The sequence below is a fragment of the Microcaecilia unicolor genome, unplaced genomic scaffold (assembly GCF_901765095.1).
Source record: "Microcaecilia unicolor unplaced genomic scaffold, aMicUni1.1, whole genome shotgun sequence".
Taxonomy (NCBI): domain Eukaryota; kingdom Metazoa; phylum Chordata; class Amphibia; order Gymnophiona; family Siphonopidae; genus Microcaecilia; species Microcaecilia unicolor.
Window position 1 is genome coordinate 155,041 of NW_021963045.1, and position 19,460 is coordinate 174,500.

At 43.1% G+C, this 19,460-nt stretch overlaps 1 protein-coding gene across 3 annotated transcripts in view; it reads left to right on the top strand.

The window, feature by feature from the left end:
- Positions 1-10,741, top strand: part of LOC115458830 (transforming growth factor beta activator LRRC32-like) — a 66,047-nt gene extending 55,306 nt beyond the window's left edge. For all 3 annotated transcript variants that reach the window (XM_030188650.1, XM_030188649.1, XM_030188651.1), the window contains exon 3: positions 7,667-10,741. In XM_030188650.1, the coding sequence (XP_030044510.1) occupies positions 7,667-9,616 (1,950 nt within the window). In that variant the 3' untranslated portion in view covers positions 9,617-10,741. The remainder of the gene's footprint in view (positions 1-7,666) is intronic.
- Positions 10,742-19,460: the final 8,719 nt, after the last annotated feature.

Here is a 19,460-nt window from a genome sequence, read left to right on the forward strand (position 1 = left end):
GCTTCGCCCTTTCTGCCTCGCCTCACCCCATGCTTGGAACAAACTCCCTGAGCCCATATGCCGGGCCCCCTCCCTACCCATCTTCAAATCATTGCTCAAAGCCCACCTCTTCAATGTTGCCTTCGGCACCTAATCACTACATCTCTTCTCAGGAAATCTCATCTGCCCCAACTTGACATTTCGTCCTTTAGATTGTAAGCTCTTCTGAGCAGGGACCGTCCTTATTCGTTAATTTGTACAGCGCTGCGTAACCCTAGTAGCGCTCTAGAAATGTTAAGTAGTAGTAGTAGTAGTTGGAGGAGTGGATTTCAGCTTCCTTACCACCATGCAGGGTCAGCTTGGGCTGTCCAGACGATTCACCTCGTTTCCTGACATCGAAGGCAAACTTATCTCAACTAGTCCCGAAGGTACTACAACAGCTCTCCATTATAGACTGTCTTGCTGAAAGCTGTTAAATCACTCATAATCATCTCAGCATCAGGAATCTACCTCAGACCAGCCTATCTCGGATAGCCTACTCCTAGGATTCATCATATCACCAACAGTCCTTCCTAATAACATCTCCATGGACCATTTTAGACTATCTTACCCTTTCCCTCTTTCTTCTTACCTTGTTCCTTCTATCCTATCTCATTTGATTGTAAATGTATAGCACCTGATCTAGCGATAGCCTTATCATTACATTGTAAGCCACTTTGAGCCTGCACATCTGTGGGGAAAAGTGGGGTATAAATGTGCTAAATAAATAAATAAAATTGATTAGCCAGGTAGACTTGAGATAGACAGCGCTTAGCTCTAGAAATGAGCTCTTAAAAATAAAATACTTTTGGGGATCTGCCAGGTACCTGTAACTACAACTGACCACTCTTGGAAACAGGATGCTGGACAGAATACCCCCGATTCTATATAGCGTGCCTAGAGATCGGCAACAAAATTGGCATGGATTCTATAACAATGCACGCAATTTAACAAGCTAATGAGCGCCGATAACAGTGCTTAACAAGCAATAATGAGCACTAATTGGCACTGATTAGAATATAGGCACACAACTCGCTAAGCGTATTCTGTAATGATGTGCACCGAACTTCTAATGCATACAGGCAAAAAGGGGCATGGTTATGGGCGGAGAAATGGGCATTTCCTGGGTGGTCCAAATGTAAGCGCCTAGTGATAGAATATGGCCCAGTGTGCCTAAATCTACGAACTGAGATTTACGCCATGTTTTCACTGGTGTAAATGGATGCACATAGATTTAGGCGCTGAAATATCAACTGAGTATATTTTATAATTGGCACCTAAATTTAGGCACCGATTATAAAATACACTTAATCAGCGCCATATATAGAATCTCTCCCAATGTGCCTTGGTCTGACTTGGCTTGGTTTCTGTTATGTTCTTACCTTCTCATGTTCTAGTGATTCCCCAAAATCATGCCTGTCTGTAGATCAGGGTTGCATCTGTCTTGTTTCAGGGGCTCTACTGTACCAGCAGCCATTATGTTTGGCCTCTTAAAGCCCAGTCTTCTCAAATCAACCACACACCTCCATTCTGTTTCTAGAATTGTAAACGTCCTTCTATGGCAGCTACAGAGATAGCTACATCAGTGCTAGTTCCAACAATACATTAGTCTTGACAGGTCACCTGTTGCTGAAATTCCTTTCCTTCTGTTCTTTGTTCTCTAGATAAGGCAAGTATCCAAAACTGAACTGTGCTGGAAGCCAGCATCCTCTGATAACGCAAAGGTCAATCACCCTTGAAAGTGAGAGTAATCCTGAGTGTCATATGTCCAGCGTTGAAGAGATGCTAGCACCCCCCCCCCCCACACACACACACAACCTGAGAGATCCTGCAAGGAAATACTTCCTTACTGAAAGGGTGATAGTGTTTTGGAATAATCTACCAGCAGAAATGGGTGGAAACCAATTATGACAGAATTTATGCTTCACACAGATAACAAAAGGTTGAAGCAAGGGAAAGGGACTTGAACAATGGCTTATGTCGTGCATGAATGCAGATTTATGTGTCACACATACATTTGCCCCTAAATGCAAATCTGTGAGCTTGTGTGTTAAGTGCCATAGTATGTAATTGGGAAGGGAGTGCACATGGGGGAGGAGTATGAGTGAAACATGGGGGTGTCAAGCATTAACGCGTGCATCTTATAAAATATGATGAGATCTATGCCCATTTGATCTGCCATTGTGGCTCTAGGCAAGTCACTAAACTCTTTATTGCCCAGGTACAAAAATAAGTACCTGCATATAATATTAAACTGAATAAACAAAAAAAAAAAGGAGGTAAAAACCCTCACGATACCATGAGAAATGAAACAAAAAAAGTGAGGAAAAAACAAGTAAAGATACCAAAAAGCACTTTATTGTATTAAAAAATGACCCGACACGGCCGTGTTTCGGCCCTAAGACCTGCCTCAGGGGTCTTGAACAATCTCGGATGATCTTTTTATATCAGTTGGTAACTGAATATATGATATTCTAGAAGAGAGGAGACCAAAGAAGTCTTTGCTTAAGTAAAATTTCACCAGTGTATGTTCATACACTAGATCATCCGAGATTGTTCAAGACCCCTGAGACAGGCCTTAGGGCCGAAACACGGCCGTGTCGGGTTGTTTTTTAATACAATAAAGTGCTTTTTGGCATCCTCACTTGGTTTTTCCTCACTTTTTTTGTTTCATATAATATGTAAACCACAGAAAGGCAGTATATCTTCTGTGGTTTACATATTATAGGCAGGTACTTATTTTTCTACCTGGGGCAATAAAGAGTTTAGTGACTTGCCTAGAGTCACAAGGAGCTGAAGTGGGAAGTGAACCTGGTTCCCTGGAACCTCTCAGGCCACTGCACTAACCACTAGGCCACTGCGCCACAATAACATCAGAACTGAGTGGGTGAGCAAAAGGAAAAGATTGGGTTAGGTATGGAAATTTGTGTGCTCAACTTCCCAGAATTCCAAAAGAGGGGACATGACAAAATTGATCTGGATAAGAAGCCATATCTTGCAGTCGAAGCTGTATGATTGAGAGCAGGGATATATCTTTAGCTACAGCAGTACATGCAGGAATCGTCGGCTAGACGGAATGGGCACAAACGGGAAACGATTTATTAGGTGTTATTTTTTTTTTTGCGCTATGTGAAACTGTCCGCTTCCCTACATCAGTAATTTTAGTAAAACAAATCTGAGGGCCCAATATTTAAAAGCACAAATCTGTACAGGGGGCAATTCTGTAAAGGGCACTATAAACTAGGTACCCAAAATCTGTGTGTATTATATTGCATTGTATTATATTTTATTTATTTATTTACTTGTTACATTTGTATCCCACATTTTCCCATCTATTTGCAGGCTCAATGTGGCTTACATAGTGCCGGAGATGCATTCGCAGACTCCAGTGTGAACAAATACAAAGTGGTGTTGTGGTAACAAAAGTTTGTGTGAAGCAGTCAACGGAAGAGTTGTGTTATGTCCATTATGTACTTTACTTTTGTTGTGTTGCAGAGGTCAGGCTTTTAGGATCTGCAGGGTATGCCTTTTCAAACAGGTTGGTCTTTAGTAATTTCCGGAAATGTAGGTGGTCGTATGTTGTTTTCAAGGCTTTCGGTAGTGCGTTCCACAGCTGTGTACTTATGTAGGAAAAGCTGGATGCGTACGTTGATTTGTATTTGAGGCCTTTGCAGCTAGGGTAGTGCAGATTTAGATATGTTCATGATGGTTTAGATGTGTTTCTGGTTGGTAGGTCGATGAGGTCTGTCATGTATCCTAAGGCTTCTCCATGGAGAATTTTGTGAGCCATGGCACAGATTTTGAAGGCAATACATCCTTTGATTAACAAGAAACAGAGTTGGTTTATCTCAGCCAGGTCACAGCCTCGCAGCAGCTAAACACATTTAGTAAAAGCATAAATTTGGGCTTTAGTTCTTCCTTCCCTGAGCCTCCTTAACCTCATCCTAAATGTTGATTTTTATTCCATCTTCATCCAAATAGTGCAAAGCGGATTACATTCTCAAGAAGACCTCCGATTAGAAGGAACTTACCATTTTCATTATACCGAACATAAAATCTCCAACAACCTAACAAATTTAAGAGTGTTGATTTAAAAACAGGGCCTTATGAAAAGACAAATATGGCATAATTTGAAGAAGGTCAACAGGAATATTAATCCATATCTTAGCACTTTGAAATATAAATGAATGTTCCCAAATTAATTTGGAACTTATTTTTTATTTATTACATTTGTACCCTGTGCTTTCCCACTCATGGCAGGCTCAATGCGGCAGGCAATGGAGGGTTAAGTGACTTGCCCAGAGTCACAAGGAGCTGCCTGTGCCTGAAGTGGGAATCAAACTCAGTTCCCCAGGACCAGAGTCCACCACCCTAACCACTAGGCCACTCCTCCACCTAAGCACTTCACGGAGGGAAAGTCCAATGTTAATCTTTTCCAACTTCTCAAATGATTTCTATTAACTGTAAATAAAAGAAGCCCTCCAAACAAATTCAGAGTTTAGACCATAGAAAGTTTTATAGACCATACAGACAATTTTTAAATGAATTTGGCATTCTAATTTAAGCTAGTGTAATCTGTATTCTGGATTTGCACATGCAATTTAGGGGCCTTTTTACTAAGGTGAGCCAAAAATTGCCTGCGCTGATGTAGGCACGTGTATTGGACACGCGCAGGTTCATTTTTCAGTGCGCCTGCAAAAAAGGCCTTTTTGTGGCCAAAAATGGACATGCAGCAAAATAAAAATTGGCGCGCATCTATTTCGGGCCTGAGACCTTACCACCACCCATTGACTTAGTGGTAAGGTCTCACGCATTAACTGGGAGGTAATCATCAGCGCGCATTGCAAATTACCACCCGATTAGCACCATGTGGTAGAAAATAAAAATTATTTTTTGTCGTGCGTATTGGACGTGCGTAAAAATTAGAATTACCACCCGGGGCACTCGGTAGCTGGGTAGCAGCTCTAATTTCATGCATGTTGTACGTGCATAGTTGCCTATCTACCTTAGTACAAGGGCTCCTTAATTAGTTAACAGGCTAATCAGTGCTGATAATTGCCCCTAAGCAGTGATTACTGACACTAATTGGCATCAATTAGAATTTATGTGCACAACTGTCTAAGTGTATTCTGTAACGTGATGCGCCTAAATTCTAAGTCGCCATAATAGGGCATGGCCTTAGGCATGTTGTGGATGTTTCTAAAATTTATGTGGATTGTTATAGAATACACCCAATCTGTGCATAATTTGGGCGTCTGCATTTACACCAAATTTTACTTGGTGTAACTTGCTGTAATTATATTTAGGTGTGCAGATGGATGCTGGGTGTATTCTATAAACCACGCAGAATTTTAGGCATATTCTATAAAATTTAAGTATACTTTACAGAATATACCTAAGCTTATTTTTTTTCTGCGTGGAATTTTTGTGCACCATATATATATACTAGTAAAAGAGGCGCATTTCCAACAGAAAGGAAATGGGCGCTAGCAAGGTTCCAGGGCCCCGTCCCCCCTCTCCCTCCCCCTCCCCCTCCTCATCACCCCTCCTCATCACCCCTCTCCTCCCCCCGACCCCCCTCCCCAAAGGACCCCCCAACCCTCCCCTCCCCCCTCTCGTCTCAGGACCTCCATCCCCTCCTTCTCCTCCCCTTTCCCCCTCTCTCTCATCTCAGGACCCCCCCTCATCTCAAGACCCCCTTCTCCGATTTCCGCTGCCCAGCGCCTCCCTCCCTCTGTCTCTGTGGCCTCCAAGTGCAAGGAGGACGTGTGCGAGTGTCCCAGCCCATCGTACATGGCAGCTGCTGTTTAAAAAGTTTTATCTCCTGTTCGGCCGGCAACACTCAAGTCCACCAAGTACAGACACCACTTCAGACAGGCTGTGGTTCGCTGTTCCTCTGGTCCCACCCTCATTTCCTGTTTGCGGAAGGGCGGGACCATAGGAACAGCGAACCACAGCCTGTCTGAAGTGGCGTCTGTATTTGGTGGACTTGAGTGTTGCCGGCCGAGCAGGAGGTAAAACTTTTTAAACAGCAGCTGCCACGTACGAAGGGCTGAGGCACTCACACACGTCCTCCTTGCACTCAGAGGCCACAGAGACAGAGGGATGGGGGTGACGTACGGGGGGGGGGGGGGTGCGGACTGCTGAACTGGGAGGGGATGGAGATGGTGGTGCGAACTCGTAGCGCCTGTGCTTGAGTCACGTCGCGGTTTCCCAGGCAACACGGTGACATCACGAACTGGCCTTCAACTTCCTGGCAGTCAGCTTCAGAACGTTGGAGGTGCAAATTATTATAGTAGATATATATATATAAAACCCATTAGGCGCACAGCGTTATAGAATAGTTGCGTAGACAGATGAGCACGTAAGTCCAAATTAATACCAATTATTGATTGTTAACGGCTCACTAACTAATTAATTTGTGCGTGTATCTGTACCAAATTTGGGTAGCCTATGTAGAATCCGGGGACAGTAGCTGGATTTAGGGCACCTGATTGCAGGGCTTGGAAACTATCCCCTGATGCCTGACCCCTACCAAATAGTATCATTGAAATGACTGGGCGGATGATTTAAAAAGGGGGAGATAAATGACTGAGCAGTTGTAAATGAAGGACCATGACATCAGTCCCTAGGCCTAGTAGAAAACTGCCTGGTCCCAGTGGCGTTCCTAGGGGGGCTGACACCCGGGGCAGATCACCGATGTGCCCCGACCCCCGGGTGCAGCGCAACCCCCCCCCCCCCCCCCCCCCGTGAAAGGACACCCCCCCCCCCCCCCGTGAAAGAACCCCCCCCCGGGTGCATGCCGCTGGGGGGGGGTGCCGCGCGCGCCTGTCCTTTGTTTGTTCCATGCTCACTCTGCCCCGGAACAGTAACCTGTTTCGGGGCAGAGGGAGCATGGAACGAACGAAGGACAGGTGCGAACGGCACCCCCCCAGCCCCCCCAGCAGCGTACACCGAGGGCGGACCACACCCACCGCCCCCCACCCTAGGAATGCCACTGCCTGGTCCAAAAAAACTTTCATATGTTTGAGTGGGAAGCTGACATTTAAGGTACCAAGACACAAATGTGACCATCCCTGGGAAAGGTGACTAAAGTCACCAGAAACAGAACATGAGGTTTTAATAAATTATATTAGAGCAAATAATTTGCTAATACAACAATCCAAATTCCATCCTTTTACGTGAAAAAAATTAAAAAGTTACAGAAGTTCAAACATGTAACTTTTTCAGACTACGTATGGACCGCGGTCATGAAAAATCAACCATTCTCAACATTTGGATCTTCTCCTGTAGTCACCTTTTCCCAGAGACGGTCACAAATGTTCTCATTGACACTATAAAATCCGTAGGCGTCAGTCCAGGATGGATAGTTGAAACTACTTTTGAGGACAACTTTCGTGGAGAACCTGTGGCCTTGGTAGTCTGTATTTTAAAAAGTGTGGCACATCCCAGATGCTTGTCTATGCCACCATAATATGTGGGGTCTCTGTTAAAATAAAAAGTGCTATGGTATACTAGAACAATCATTTTAAAATATCTCTGTACATAAGCAAACTGAATCGCTGAATACTCATATCTACTTTATAACATTTGAGTGAGCTTTGGATGGTGTTGATTTATCTTCTCTTCTTGTTACTTTGTCCTACAGATAAAGATGGATGCATTTTGCCAAGAAAAAGATCTTTTCCAGATTCCTCCAAATCTTTATCCAACTATAGAGAAACTAGATTTGTCTAGAAATCAACTCCAGAGAGTCGCTGAAAGGCCACTAACATTTTACACTGCAGTTCAACATTTGGATTTAAGTTCAAACAAAATAAGCTTTATTTATTCAGGTGTTTTCGCAAACATGACCAGCCTGAACATTTTAAACCTTTCTAACAACCAATTAGATCAATTTGTGCAACAAAGCAAACCAGGAATTGGGCTTATACCACAGGTCAAAATTTTGGACTTATCAGGCAACAGCCTATATAATGGCATGGCTGAACACTTCATAGAGAAAGCACCATCTTTAACCCACCTTTCACTGGCGAGTAACAGCATTACCACAATCTCTGCCAAAATGTTTATTGGGTCACCAAGTCTCACTGATCTTGATCTCCATAATAATATTATCATGGACATAGAGGAGGGTGCTTTCGAAAACCTACCACATCTCTTCAAGCTTGATCTTTCCATGAACTCTCTGACTTGCATATCAGGCTATAACCTCCAGCAACTTCACATCCTTGACCTAAGCAAGAACAGTATTGAAACCTTTCACACCACAGAGTCAGAGGAAGAGTACAACTTAGAAGAGTTGGATCTAAGTGAGAATAAACTCATGGATTTCCCAGTGTTGCCTAAAAAAAACTGGTTGATCTCCCTAAATGTATCGAAGAATTTAATCCAGTTGGGTTCTGAATCTTCTCCTGATGACATTAACTATTTGGAAGAGGATTGGTTGAAGGATTCTTTCCAGATTTTAAACCAGACTCCAAAAACCACTGTCAAAAATGCAAGTTCAGTAAACCTATCCAAGCTTGTATATTTAGACTTGAGTTATAATGAGATCAAATCAATACCTGATGGGTTTTTTGACACCATGTCATCGCTCCATTTTCTTAACCTCAGCAAAAACTGCCTTCAGACTTACGTGGTGACCTCTAACTATGCTTTGACCTCATTGGTCACTCTTGATTTAAGCTACAATGTCTTGCAGAACTTATCAATAGCAATCAACACACTTACTAGTTTGCAGACATTCTACCTTCAAAGTAATTTTCTACAGGCCTTAGAGTTTGATATATTTCAAGGCCTCCCTAACATCAAAGAGCTTAATCTCCAAAGCAATAATATCAAAGTCTGTAGCACATATTCAGGGGTAGCAAAGCAAAGAATTGGTAAAGATGACAATGGCTGTGTGTCATTATTTAGTATTTCTACTCTTCAATATTTAGATCTGAGTGATAACATGATGAAGAACCTACCAGAGTATGCCTTTCATAAGACACCACTAACCATGCTTGATCTATCCTTGAATCAAGGGCTTAAAGTGAAGGCCCAAGCATTGTCTGGACTAGAATCCTTTCTAGAATATTTGCATTTAGACGGCAATGGCCTTTCCACATTGAATGTTGACCTGCCTCATTTTGTTCACCTCAAGCATTTAAGTTTATCCCACAATCAACTCACTTGGTTACCTACTTGGAATAAAGATTGTACCTTACAAATTCTGGATCTTCGAAATAATAGCTTTAGTGATCTGCAGACCGCTGATATTACAGCATTGGAAAAGACCTTAAAGAAGCTATATCTCAGTGGGAACCCCCTCAGCTGTTGTGGAAACATCTGGCTTTCACATATGATTCAGAAGGGTTTGGTGGACATTCCTGACTTAGAAGTTATGTCATGTCAATATTCTAAAACGTTTGCATATCAAGAAGATATATTAATTAGCCATATCAGACCTGAAGTCTGTGAAAAAGAAAATCTAAAGAAAATGAACATTTTCATTGTGTTAGCTTTTGTGTTAATCTTATCAATAATTGTCATTGGACTTTTTTCTTTCTGCTGTTTCCGCAGACAAAAATTCAGGCAGCAGTTCAAGGCATAGTACATTCCAAGGACCTTTTTCACCCCCTAAAACAACTTCTCAAGAACATTTTCAGAAATGGCAGAATACATTCCACATCGTAACTCTGAATCTTGAAAGCTGAGCTAATCAAGTACATTCATACTACAGCTGTTCAGCCAAATACTCTCTGCACACACGTATGTGTGAGAAGTAGAGAAGAATTAGATCTTCAGGTAGCAAATGCAAAGTGTTGGAGCTCTGTCTATATTAAATAGGGTTACCAGCTGTCTTCATTTATTTTTTTTTCAAACCATGTTGACTCTGTCCTGGTTCTTCTCTATGACATGTGTGGACTTCTAGCTTACATTTTTGGGGAAATCAAAAGTATACATGTATTAAAGGCAAAACCAAGATTGAATCAGTCTAGCATGAAAAAAAAACAAACAAACCAGAACCGATTAATAACTCTACCCAAGTAGTAAAATAACATTTTAAGGCAGGAAAAAGCTGTTTAGGCGAAACTGTGGGCGGATTCCTCAGCATTGTTTGCAAAATGTCAATCATAACATAAGCCAATGAAAATGCACCCTTTAAGATGAATTAGAATGGGGGCAGGATCACTGACAGGACAGTGCAGCCCATGCACTTTTCCAAGGTCTGGCAATTCAGGGAGCCTTGTTTCAGGCCCATATTTATTTTGCATGTGTGTATTCTTCTTCCCTTCTCTTCTTTTTCTTTAGCCACCATTTGTAGACTTGGCAGTTTCCTTCTGCTTCTTTGTCTTACAAACATCTAGGAGATCCATCCCTCATTTTAAATGTGCCCCAACCTCCCCAATCTGGTCATTGCAGCATCCACAGCCCCAACCAAACTAAGAACATAAGAGTTGTCCAACTGGTTCCATCTAGCCCAGTATCCTGTTTCCAACAGTGGATCATCCAGGTTTCAAGTACCTGGCAGAGTCCCAAAAAGAGGCAAGATTCCATGCTACATAACCTCAGGGACAAGAAGTGGCTTTACCCAGGTCTACCTTAGTAATGGTATATGGACTTTTCCAGGGAAAAGGAAGACTCAACTTGAGGTTGTAGCTAGGGCAAGGGATGCCACAGGAACCCTAGGAAAAGGGAGTTATCCTCACTGCTTAAGCATGAAATGTAGAGAGTCATTTTATAACAGGGCACCAAGGGTAGGCACCCAGAGAGACAACTACAAAGTCATTATTTTAAGAAGAAAATTAGGCGTCTACTTTTCATTATAAAACACTAGCTTAAGTTGGCTAATGTATGCCAACGTTGCAGGGGCAAATGTTTACCCCAGCCATAGCGGTAATTTATGCAGGTATGTGACCACTTTATAGAATCACATACTGGTTTCCGACTTAATGATTGCAGGGCCCCCAACTCAGGACTGTCATCCTCAAGCTGAAAGAGTATTATCTGTTTCTTTTAGAAGACCATCTGCGAGTTTCCAGTGTCTGTGACTTTTACTACTAAGCCATCCCATAAGGGAAATTGAAATCAGCACATAATCTGAATGCTAGCAAACTCTATTGATTTGAAGGCGCTCGCTCCAAAATATTGTCTCATTCTGAAATAAGCATCATGCAAGAAGCAAAAGTATCTAGTTTCTTTTATTCCTGTTTAGAGGCCTCCATAAATCTACAAATCCAGCCCCTTCCAACAGCTGCATAGGCCATCTAGATATAAACTGAATTTTAACACCCAACATCAGATCTGTCCAAAGCAGGGTATAGGTTCTTCCCACATTTGGTTGCTTTGCACAAAGGGGAGATCTTGATGGTTCTAGATCCAATGGTTCCCAAACCAGTCCTCAGGACACACCTAACCAGCCAGGTTTTCAGAATATCCAATATTAATACGCAATGGAGGGACTACATGCAAATTTATCTCCTGTACATTCATTATGGATATCCTGACAACCTGACTGGCTGGGTGTGTCCTGAGGACAGGGGTGAGAACCCCTCTTCTAGAATGGACAACCCATTTGAAACCTCTATCAAGATCTCCCCCTTCTGCAAAGAAGATACCCCTCCCTCTCAAGAACTCAATCTGATGAGTATTAGAACAATGTACCAGGCCTACGGTAATGTGTACCTCTCTCAGGGATTCCTTAATAAAAAGATATCTGACCTCACAATCTCTATTTACCTGATGTACCTATATCCTCTCATCATTTTAGACTGCAAACGCGTGGACTCTATTCCCCCCCCCCCCCCCCCCCAATATTCAGCCAAAGGCAGAAGCGCTTTCACTGGCTGCCACCTGCGTTCAACCTGGATATTCAATGCTGGGCAAAGTTCTGACGACCGGAACCGAATGTCTGGTTTAATTTTTGACCACAGCAACTTAACTGGTTAAGAGGCCCTTTTACAAAGTCGCATAGGCGCCTACGAGCGCCCAACGCATGTCAATTTGGAGCTAGCACCCGGCTACCGCGTGGCCCGTGCGGTAATTTCATTTTTTACATGCGTCCGCTATGTGCGCCAGAAAATATATTTTATTTTCTGGCTTGCAGTGAAATTCGGGCAGTAACTCCAACGACGCGCAGAGGCGATTACCGCACAATTAACGTGAGAGACCTTACCGCTAAGTGAATGGCTGGCGGTAAGGTCTGAGACCCAAAATGGGCGCGTGCCAGTTTTCATTTTGCCGCGCATCCATTTTCGGCAAATATTTTAAAAGGGCATTTTTTACAGGCATGCTGAAAAATGGATCTGCGCACACCCGAAACACACACCTATACTAGCGCAGCCCATTTTTCAGTGCACCTTAGTAAAAGGACCCCTAAGTCAATATTTAACACTAACCAGTTACGTGCTTAGCGGTTAAAGATAGGCCCGCTATTTTTACATGGCCTATTGTAACTGCAATTTGGCACTGAATATCTGTACCTACCCGGCTATGTTGAGTGATATAGCCAGTTAGCGGCTAGCCACTAACCGCGGATATTCGGCAGCAGATAACCGGTTATCTCCCACTGAATATCCGTGGTTATTTATTTCTTAGGATTTATTTACCGCCTTTTTGAAGGAATTCACCCAAGGTGGTGTACAGTAAGAATAAGACAAATGTAGGCCAAAGACAATTACAGCAGTAAAAATATTCAAATAACAATACAAAGTATGGCATAGTATGCTACAGTCCAATGTCAACATGTGGTTAAAACGCTAGCATAAACGCAGGTAGGTACACACATATGCGAACATACCCCAGGGTGCTGCCTGAGCGCTATTCTGTAATAGGTGACTACTTGCATAGCATGTATTTGAAATGAAGGCTCTACACATGGGCAAAGAATGGGCAGGATATAGGCAGGGCTCCCACCAAGGCCTGCAACTTACCGAAAACTAGATGCACTAAACTCCATGGAAGAGCCCTTCCCTTACCGATTACTTAGCGAATCGGTAAGAAACGGGCATGCATCAAGGAAATCGCATGCAAATGAGCTGGTCGCTGCCAGATTATTTGCATGCGATTTCCTTTCAAGCCAGTTGGTCAGCTGAGCATGCGCAGAGCAGCCAAGCGTTTTGCTGGCTGCTCTGCGCATGCCAAGGACGTACTTTATGGGCATCCTTCACTCAAAAGGACGTCCCTGACAAGCATGCCTAGGTGTAAAAGGTTTAGCTGAGTAGAAATAGATTGCCAGGTAAATCACTCGTGGTTTAGAGAAAAGGACACACTCATCCAATCCATTTCAAAGCCTTTATGGACGTCCTTCACTAAATACTACAACAAGTGTTAGCAGCCGGGAGAGACGGAAGCAAAGGCGGGCCCTTTGGGGCAGGGGCGTATCTGCTATGGGGCCACAGGGGCCTGGCTCCCATAGATTTGCCCATACCGACGACCCTCTCAACCCCCCTCCTCCTGTCATTACTCCGCCGTCGCACCTCATCTCCTTTTGCTGGCGGGGGACCCCAACCCCCGCCAGCTGAAGTCTCCTTCCTTCCTTCATTTGAGTTTGGTTTCTGACGTCCTGCACGTCCGATCATGGTGTCCCCAGCTGTAACTTAGGCGAATCCTCACTGCATTTCAGCACTGACTGGCTGGTATAAGTTGTAGTAGGCAAGCTGATACTGGGTTACGCTAGTATTCTGTAAGAATTCAGGTGCCTAGGTTCTAAAATAGGCTCTTACCAGGCACTGTTTAACCGGCCAGGAGCCATTCTTGGGTGGTTAAATAGTTGTGAATATCAGCCAGTAAGTTTCTCCAATAATATGGTGTGGTTTATAAATCCTCAAATTAAATGAAAACAATAGATAACAGTTCTGGACCAGCTTGGGTCTATTACAGCTTCATTTTGTGTTCCGTCTTAACGTCATGTCTCAGGGCGTATTCTACTGTACCGTTCCTTCATCAATTTTTTTTTTAGGCCCAGGATTCTTACTCACCTCTATTTTCATTAGTGTCAAGCTTTTCAGAGAGGTGTTTAATCTCCTTATGTTTTCATCTCATCATCTATATGTAGCCGGTCCCCTATGAACCTCCTGATTGGTGAGCTGCGTTTTGTGGGCCTACAGTACAATTCTTGTATTTTTAATGGGTCCAGAATGCATGGGAGTAGTTACGAAAGTCAGTCTACAAGGGTTTATACAACTACCAATACAGCGACCATACTACTGCAGCTCTTCTCTTCACTCCTCAGCGAGGGGGGTTCTTGGAAATAATTCCACAGTGCAAATGCAGGTATAACTTCACTGAACAAACTCAGATCAAATGATTGGCATACAGAATCCTTTCTGAAGTAACTTCCAAACCCTATTTACTGTTCCTTCAGAGGTTTAGGTAAGTCAGTTTCCTTCTTGTTCTGAGGAATATCTTCAAACAAATCACTGGCATGCATGTCCTCTCTTTCACACACTTGCAATTCCTCTCTGCCTTGACTACTGGAGGATACCTGTTTTTCCAGACCTCAGCTGTGTTAACATCTGGAGGTCAGCATGAGTATTTCCTGGAGAAAAGACTTCAGTCTCTCTTCCCGTCCTCATCAAGGATCCTCCAGTCTTGGCACACGCCAACAGCATTCTCTTTCGGTGGGAAGCTGACACCTCTTGCAAACTACTCAGGGTATCCCTTATTTTCTTTTGCCCCGGTCTGTGTTAATCCTCAGGAGCCCACCCTCCACAGGATTCCCACCCTGAGGGCTCAGCCTGCTTGTTTGGAAGAAGAAAAAAACCCAAAAGACCTTTTTTCATAAGTACATAAGTATTGCCATACTGGGAAAGACCAAAGGTCCATCGAGCCCAGCATCCTGTTTCCAACAGTGGCCAATCCAGGTCACAGATACCCGGCAAGATCCCAAAAATGTACAAAACATTTTATACTGCTTATCCCAGAAATAGTGGATTTTCCCCAAGTCCATTTAATAATGGTCTATGGACTTTTTCTTTAGGAAGCCGTCCAAACCATTTTTAAACCGCTAAGCTAACTGCCTTTACCACATTCTCTGGCAACGAATTCCAGAGTTTAATTACATGTTGAGTGAAGAAAACTTTTTCTCTGATTCGTTTTAAATTTACTACATTGTAGCTTCATCGCATGCCCCCTAGTCTTAGTATTTTTGGAAAGCTTAAACAGACGCTTCACATCTACCCGTTCAACTCCACTCATTATTTTATAGACCTCTATCATATCTCCCCTCAGTCGCCTTTTCTCCAAGCTGAAGAGCCCTAGCCGCTTTAGCCTTTCCTCATAGGGAAGTTGTCCCATCCCCTTTATCATTTTCGTCGCCCTTCTCTGCACCTTTTCTAATTCCACTATATCTTTTTTTGAGATGCGGCGACCAGAATTGGACACAATATTCGAGGTGCGGTCGCACCATGGAGCGATACAAAGGCATTATAACATCCTCATTTTTGTTTTCCATTCCTTTCCTAATAATACCTAACATTCTATTTGCTTTCTTAGCCGCAGCAGCACACTGAGCAGAAAGTTTCAACGTATCATCAACGACGACACCTAGATCCCTTTCTTGGTCTGTGACTTCTAATGTGGAACCTTGCATGACATAGCTATAATTCGGGTTCCTCTTGCCCACATGCATCACTTTGCACTTGCTCACATTAAACGTCATCTGCCATTTAGACGCCCAGTCTCCCAGTCTCGCAAGGTTTCCTCCTAAACAGGTCCTTTAAAAATCTAAGGAGCCCCCCAGCTTCTCCCCTGGGTGCATCCAAATTGGGAACCCAGCTAGAGCAATGCTAAGATTCATGTCCCTGTGCTATTCCCAGGGCAGTTCCATCCCTGACAGAGCAGGTCAGAACAAATTAGTCTCCTGCTGAAGGGTCTCTTACAGATTTCACTATGGACATATGGATTTCATTCTACATAACATGATCGTCCAGATCAAATCAGAAAAGGCGAGCGGTGTAATTCATTTAAGCCCTCTGACAATTTCAGTTAGATCAGGATTTGTTCATAGGATGTTTGGCATTTGCCCATCCACAGTTACAGCTTCACTCAATCTGACAGCTGCTGTTTCTTTCTTTCTTTTCTCTTGGCTCAGCATCAATCACGGACTGATGCTACTAAAGCTTGAAAGTGCGGCTCCGTAATTCCTCTGTGCAAATATCATTGCCCAACTGCTCTGCAGCTTAGCCGGTCGCTCATTCCTTTTTTTCTTTGCCATTTCTGGTCACCTTTTTGTTCTGTGTGTTTCACTTTGAAATGTTGCACGTCTGCCAGAAAATCGTGGCTTTCTAGATTTCATGATTCGCCGGCGCCCCCTGGAAAATAGTTTTCATTGCGCTGGTGTGGTCTCTTGGGGCCAATTCAGAACCTCTTAAGCCTATTTCAATTTCTGTAGGCAATGCAACAGTTGCAGTACGGACAGGACCTGCGAATATGTTGGATAACAATGTGCAATATTTTATCTGCTGAAAGGGCATAACCTGAAATAGGACTGAATGCCAAGTGTTATCAACAGCTCAGCTGTACTTTTCCTAGAACAAAGTGAAATCAACAACAGTGAATAAATACAGACCAGGAATGAATATGACAGATGGGCATATACATGGACGGGACTCACACTTCTATGCATAACTCTTCGAATACTAGAAGTTAGGTGCGCATTTCTGGCACTTAGGTGTGAGCATTTACACCAGATCTACGACTGGTGCAAGTGTTTACACCTAAAAAGCCAGATTCTATATATGGCGACTAAAAAAATCAGCCCGGAAAACATTTCTGCCTAAGCGCATTCTATGAGCGGCACCTAGATTTTGGTGCAGTATATAGAATACGTTTAGTTGATATCCCAGCGCCTAAAACTACAATCCCTCATTTACATCAACGAAAACGTGGCGCAAATGGCAGCACGTAGATTTACGCATACTGGGCCAGATTCTATAACTACACGTGTAAATTTCAGAATGCCCACAAAACACCCATTTCCCCGCCCCTACCCGTGACCCCTTTTTGCCTGCGCATGTTAGAAGTTAGGTGCGCTGCGTTATGGAATACGCTTAGCGAGTTGTGCGCGTAACTTCTAATTATTGCCGATTAGTGCTCCTTATTGCTTGTTAAATGCTGTTATTAGTGCCGATAAGCTTGTTAAGACAATTAAGTTCCACGCCTGGATTTCGACGCAGATAGAATCCGGCAGGAAATGTGTGCATGTGTTTATGAAATACGCGTGTGCATGCACACATATATGCCAACTTAGGGACACATTTAAATGTGGGCATTTGCATGCTATGGGCACCTTTTTTTTATAATGGAACATAGGAGCCTACATTGACTTTCTGAAATAGGCACCTTTCAAGACTTCTCAAATAGGTCTCCTGTTATAATATCAGGCTGTAAGAGGGTAATTCTAAAATAAACCGGAAACAGCCTGGCATTGAATGCTCGGGTTTAGCAGTGACCGCGGGAATTAGCTGGGCTAACTCCTGCGGTCAGAATATTGGCTCCTTTGTGCCAAAATCCTTGGAACGCCCCTGACCTTTCTCAGGCCACTTTCATGGCCATGCCTCCTTTGGTGTTGTGTGCTATAAAATTTAGGACGGATGTTATAGAATAGGGCGTAGGCAGATCCACACGTAACTCCAAACGACTGCCAATTATCACCAATTACTGATTGTTAGAGCCTGATTAGCTTATTAGTTATAGTTGTAGTTTAATACATTTGATATACCTTTTACCCACCATAGCGATCACAGGGCTTTACAATAAAAATCTGTATGAAAGAAAAGAACTCCATTAAAAACATAGAATAGTCCAACCACACAGAACAATCATCCCAATCACAAAAATAACACAATAAATAAAATAATTAGAAAGCACCCCCACTGGGAACATGCAGTTTATATGCATATCTGCAATCAGTGTCCAAATTCACGAACCCAACTTTGGGCAACCTATACAGATTCTGATGGTATGTGTCTTAATAAAACACTAACGCAAATCCTGCAGAGGTCACAGGTAAAGCATACCCATGGATGCTTACACTTGTTTGGGAGCAGATGTAAATGTAAATCTCTACAATACGCGAAATCCTGCGCTATTTTATAAAGTATATGAGTAAATCGTAAGAACAGCCATACTGGGTTAGACCAATGGTCCACCTAGCCCAGTGTCCTGTTTCCAACAGTGGCCAATCAAGGTCACAAGTATCTGGTAGAATCCCAGAGAGTAGCAAGATTCTGGAACCCCAAGCAATAACAAGATTCCAGAATCCCAAAGCGTAGCAACATTCCGGAACCCCAAACAGTAGTAAGATTCTAGAACCCCAGTCAATAACAAGATTCCAGAATCCTAAAGAGTAGCAAGATTCCATGCTACTGATCCCAGGGACAAGCAGTAGCTTCTCCATGTCAATCTCAAAAGCAGAAAAAGCAATCATAAATACACTCAGTGGGAATTGAATCCATGTCCTCTACTTTCAGAGGACACAGCCCCAACCCCTACACCAAACACGCATCTAAAAAAAAAGTCATCTAAATTTTTTTGTTTGGTGGGGTTTCCATCGGTGCACCAACTAGGTTTGAACTGCAACTCTCAAATACAGAGGTAGCCACCTACCCAGTAGAACTTTGCTATGCTTCCGCCTACACTCATCCAAACTCTGCCACAGAACACACTTACACCAATACCAGGTACTTCGTATTTGAAAATCAAATGGTTTTGTATAGGATTTAAAAATACATGTACAACCTTGCACTCTATTGAAAATGTAATAAAATGTATATTCTACTCCTACTGCTGAAAGACATCTATTTATAGTTTTTTAATAAAATTATTTTTATCTGACTTCTTTCTTTTTTGCATTCTTTGAAGCATTTCATATGCAGTATTTAGGAGTACTACTTGTCTTGACAGAAAAGGTTAAGGGGGAACTTTCAAACCATGTACACAAGTTCAAAGCCTGCAGGTGGCGTACATGCCTATGAGCGTATGTGTACTTTGAACATCTTAGCTCATCCATGTTAAATAGTATGATTTTACTCTGTTAAATCTGCTGGTATATAAGATTTTATACATGAAAATAACAACCCCCCCCCCCCCCCCTGTTTACTAAGCAGTGCAGCAATGCCAATACAGCCCACTGCAAAACCTCTCTGTCAACCTTTGGGGTATTCTTAGCATTCAGTTAATACAGAGAAAAATTCTATACTGCGTGTTAATTGCAGGGGCGTAGCCAGAGCCCGAGGTGGGGGGGTACATTTTGGTCTGCCACCCTGCCGCCTCGTCACCGCCCTGCTGCTCCCCACCCATTGCCACAGCAAATACCTTGGCTGGTGGAGGTCCCCAACCCTCACCAGCTGAACTGTTGTCCAGCGCTGGTCTCTGGCGCCACCGCATACCCTGCCCTGCTCTGTCTTCCCTTCACGTCCTGCACGCTCCTTTTAGTGAAATTGAGCATGCTC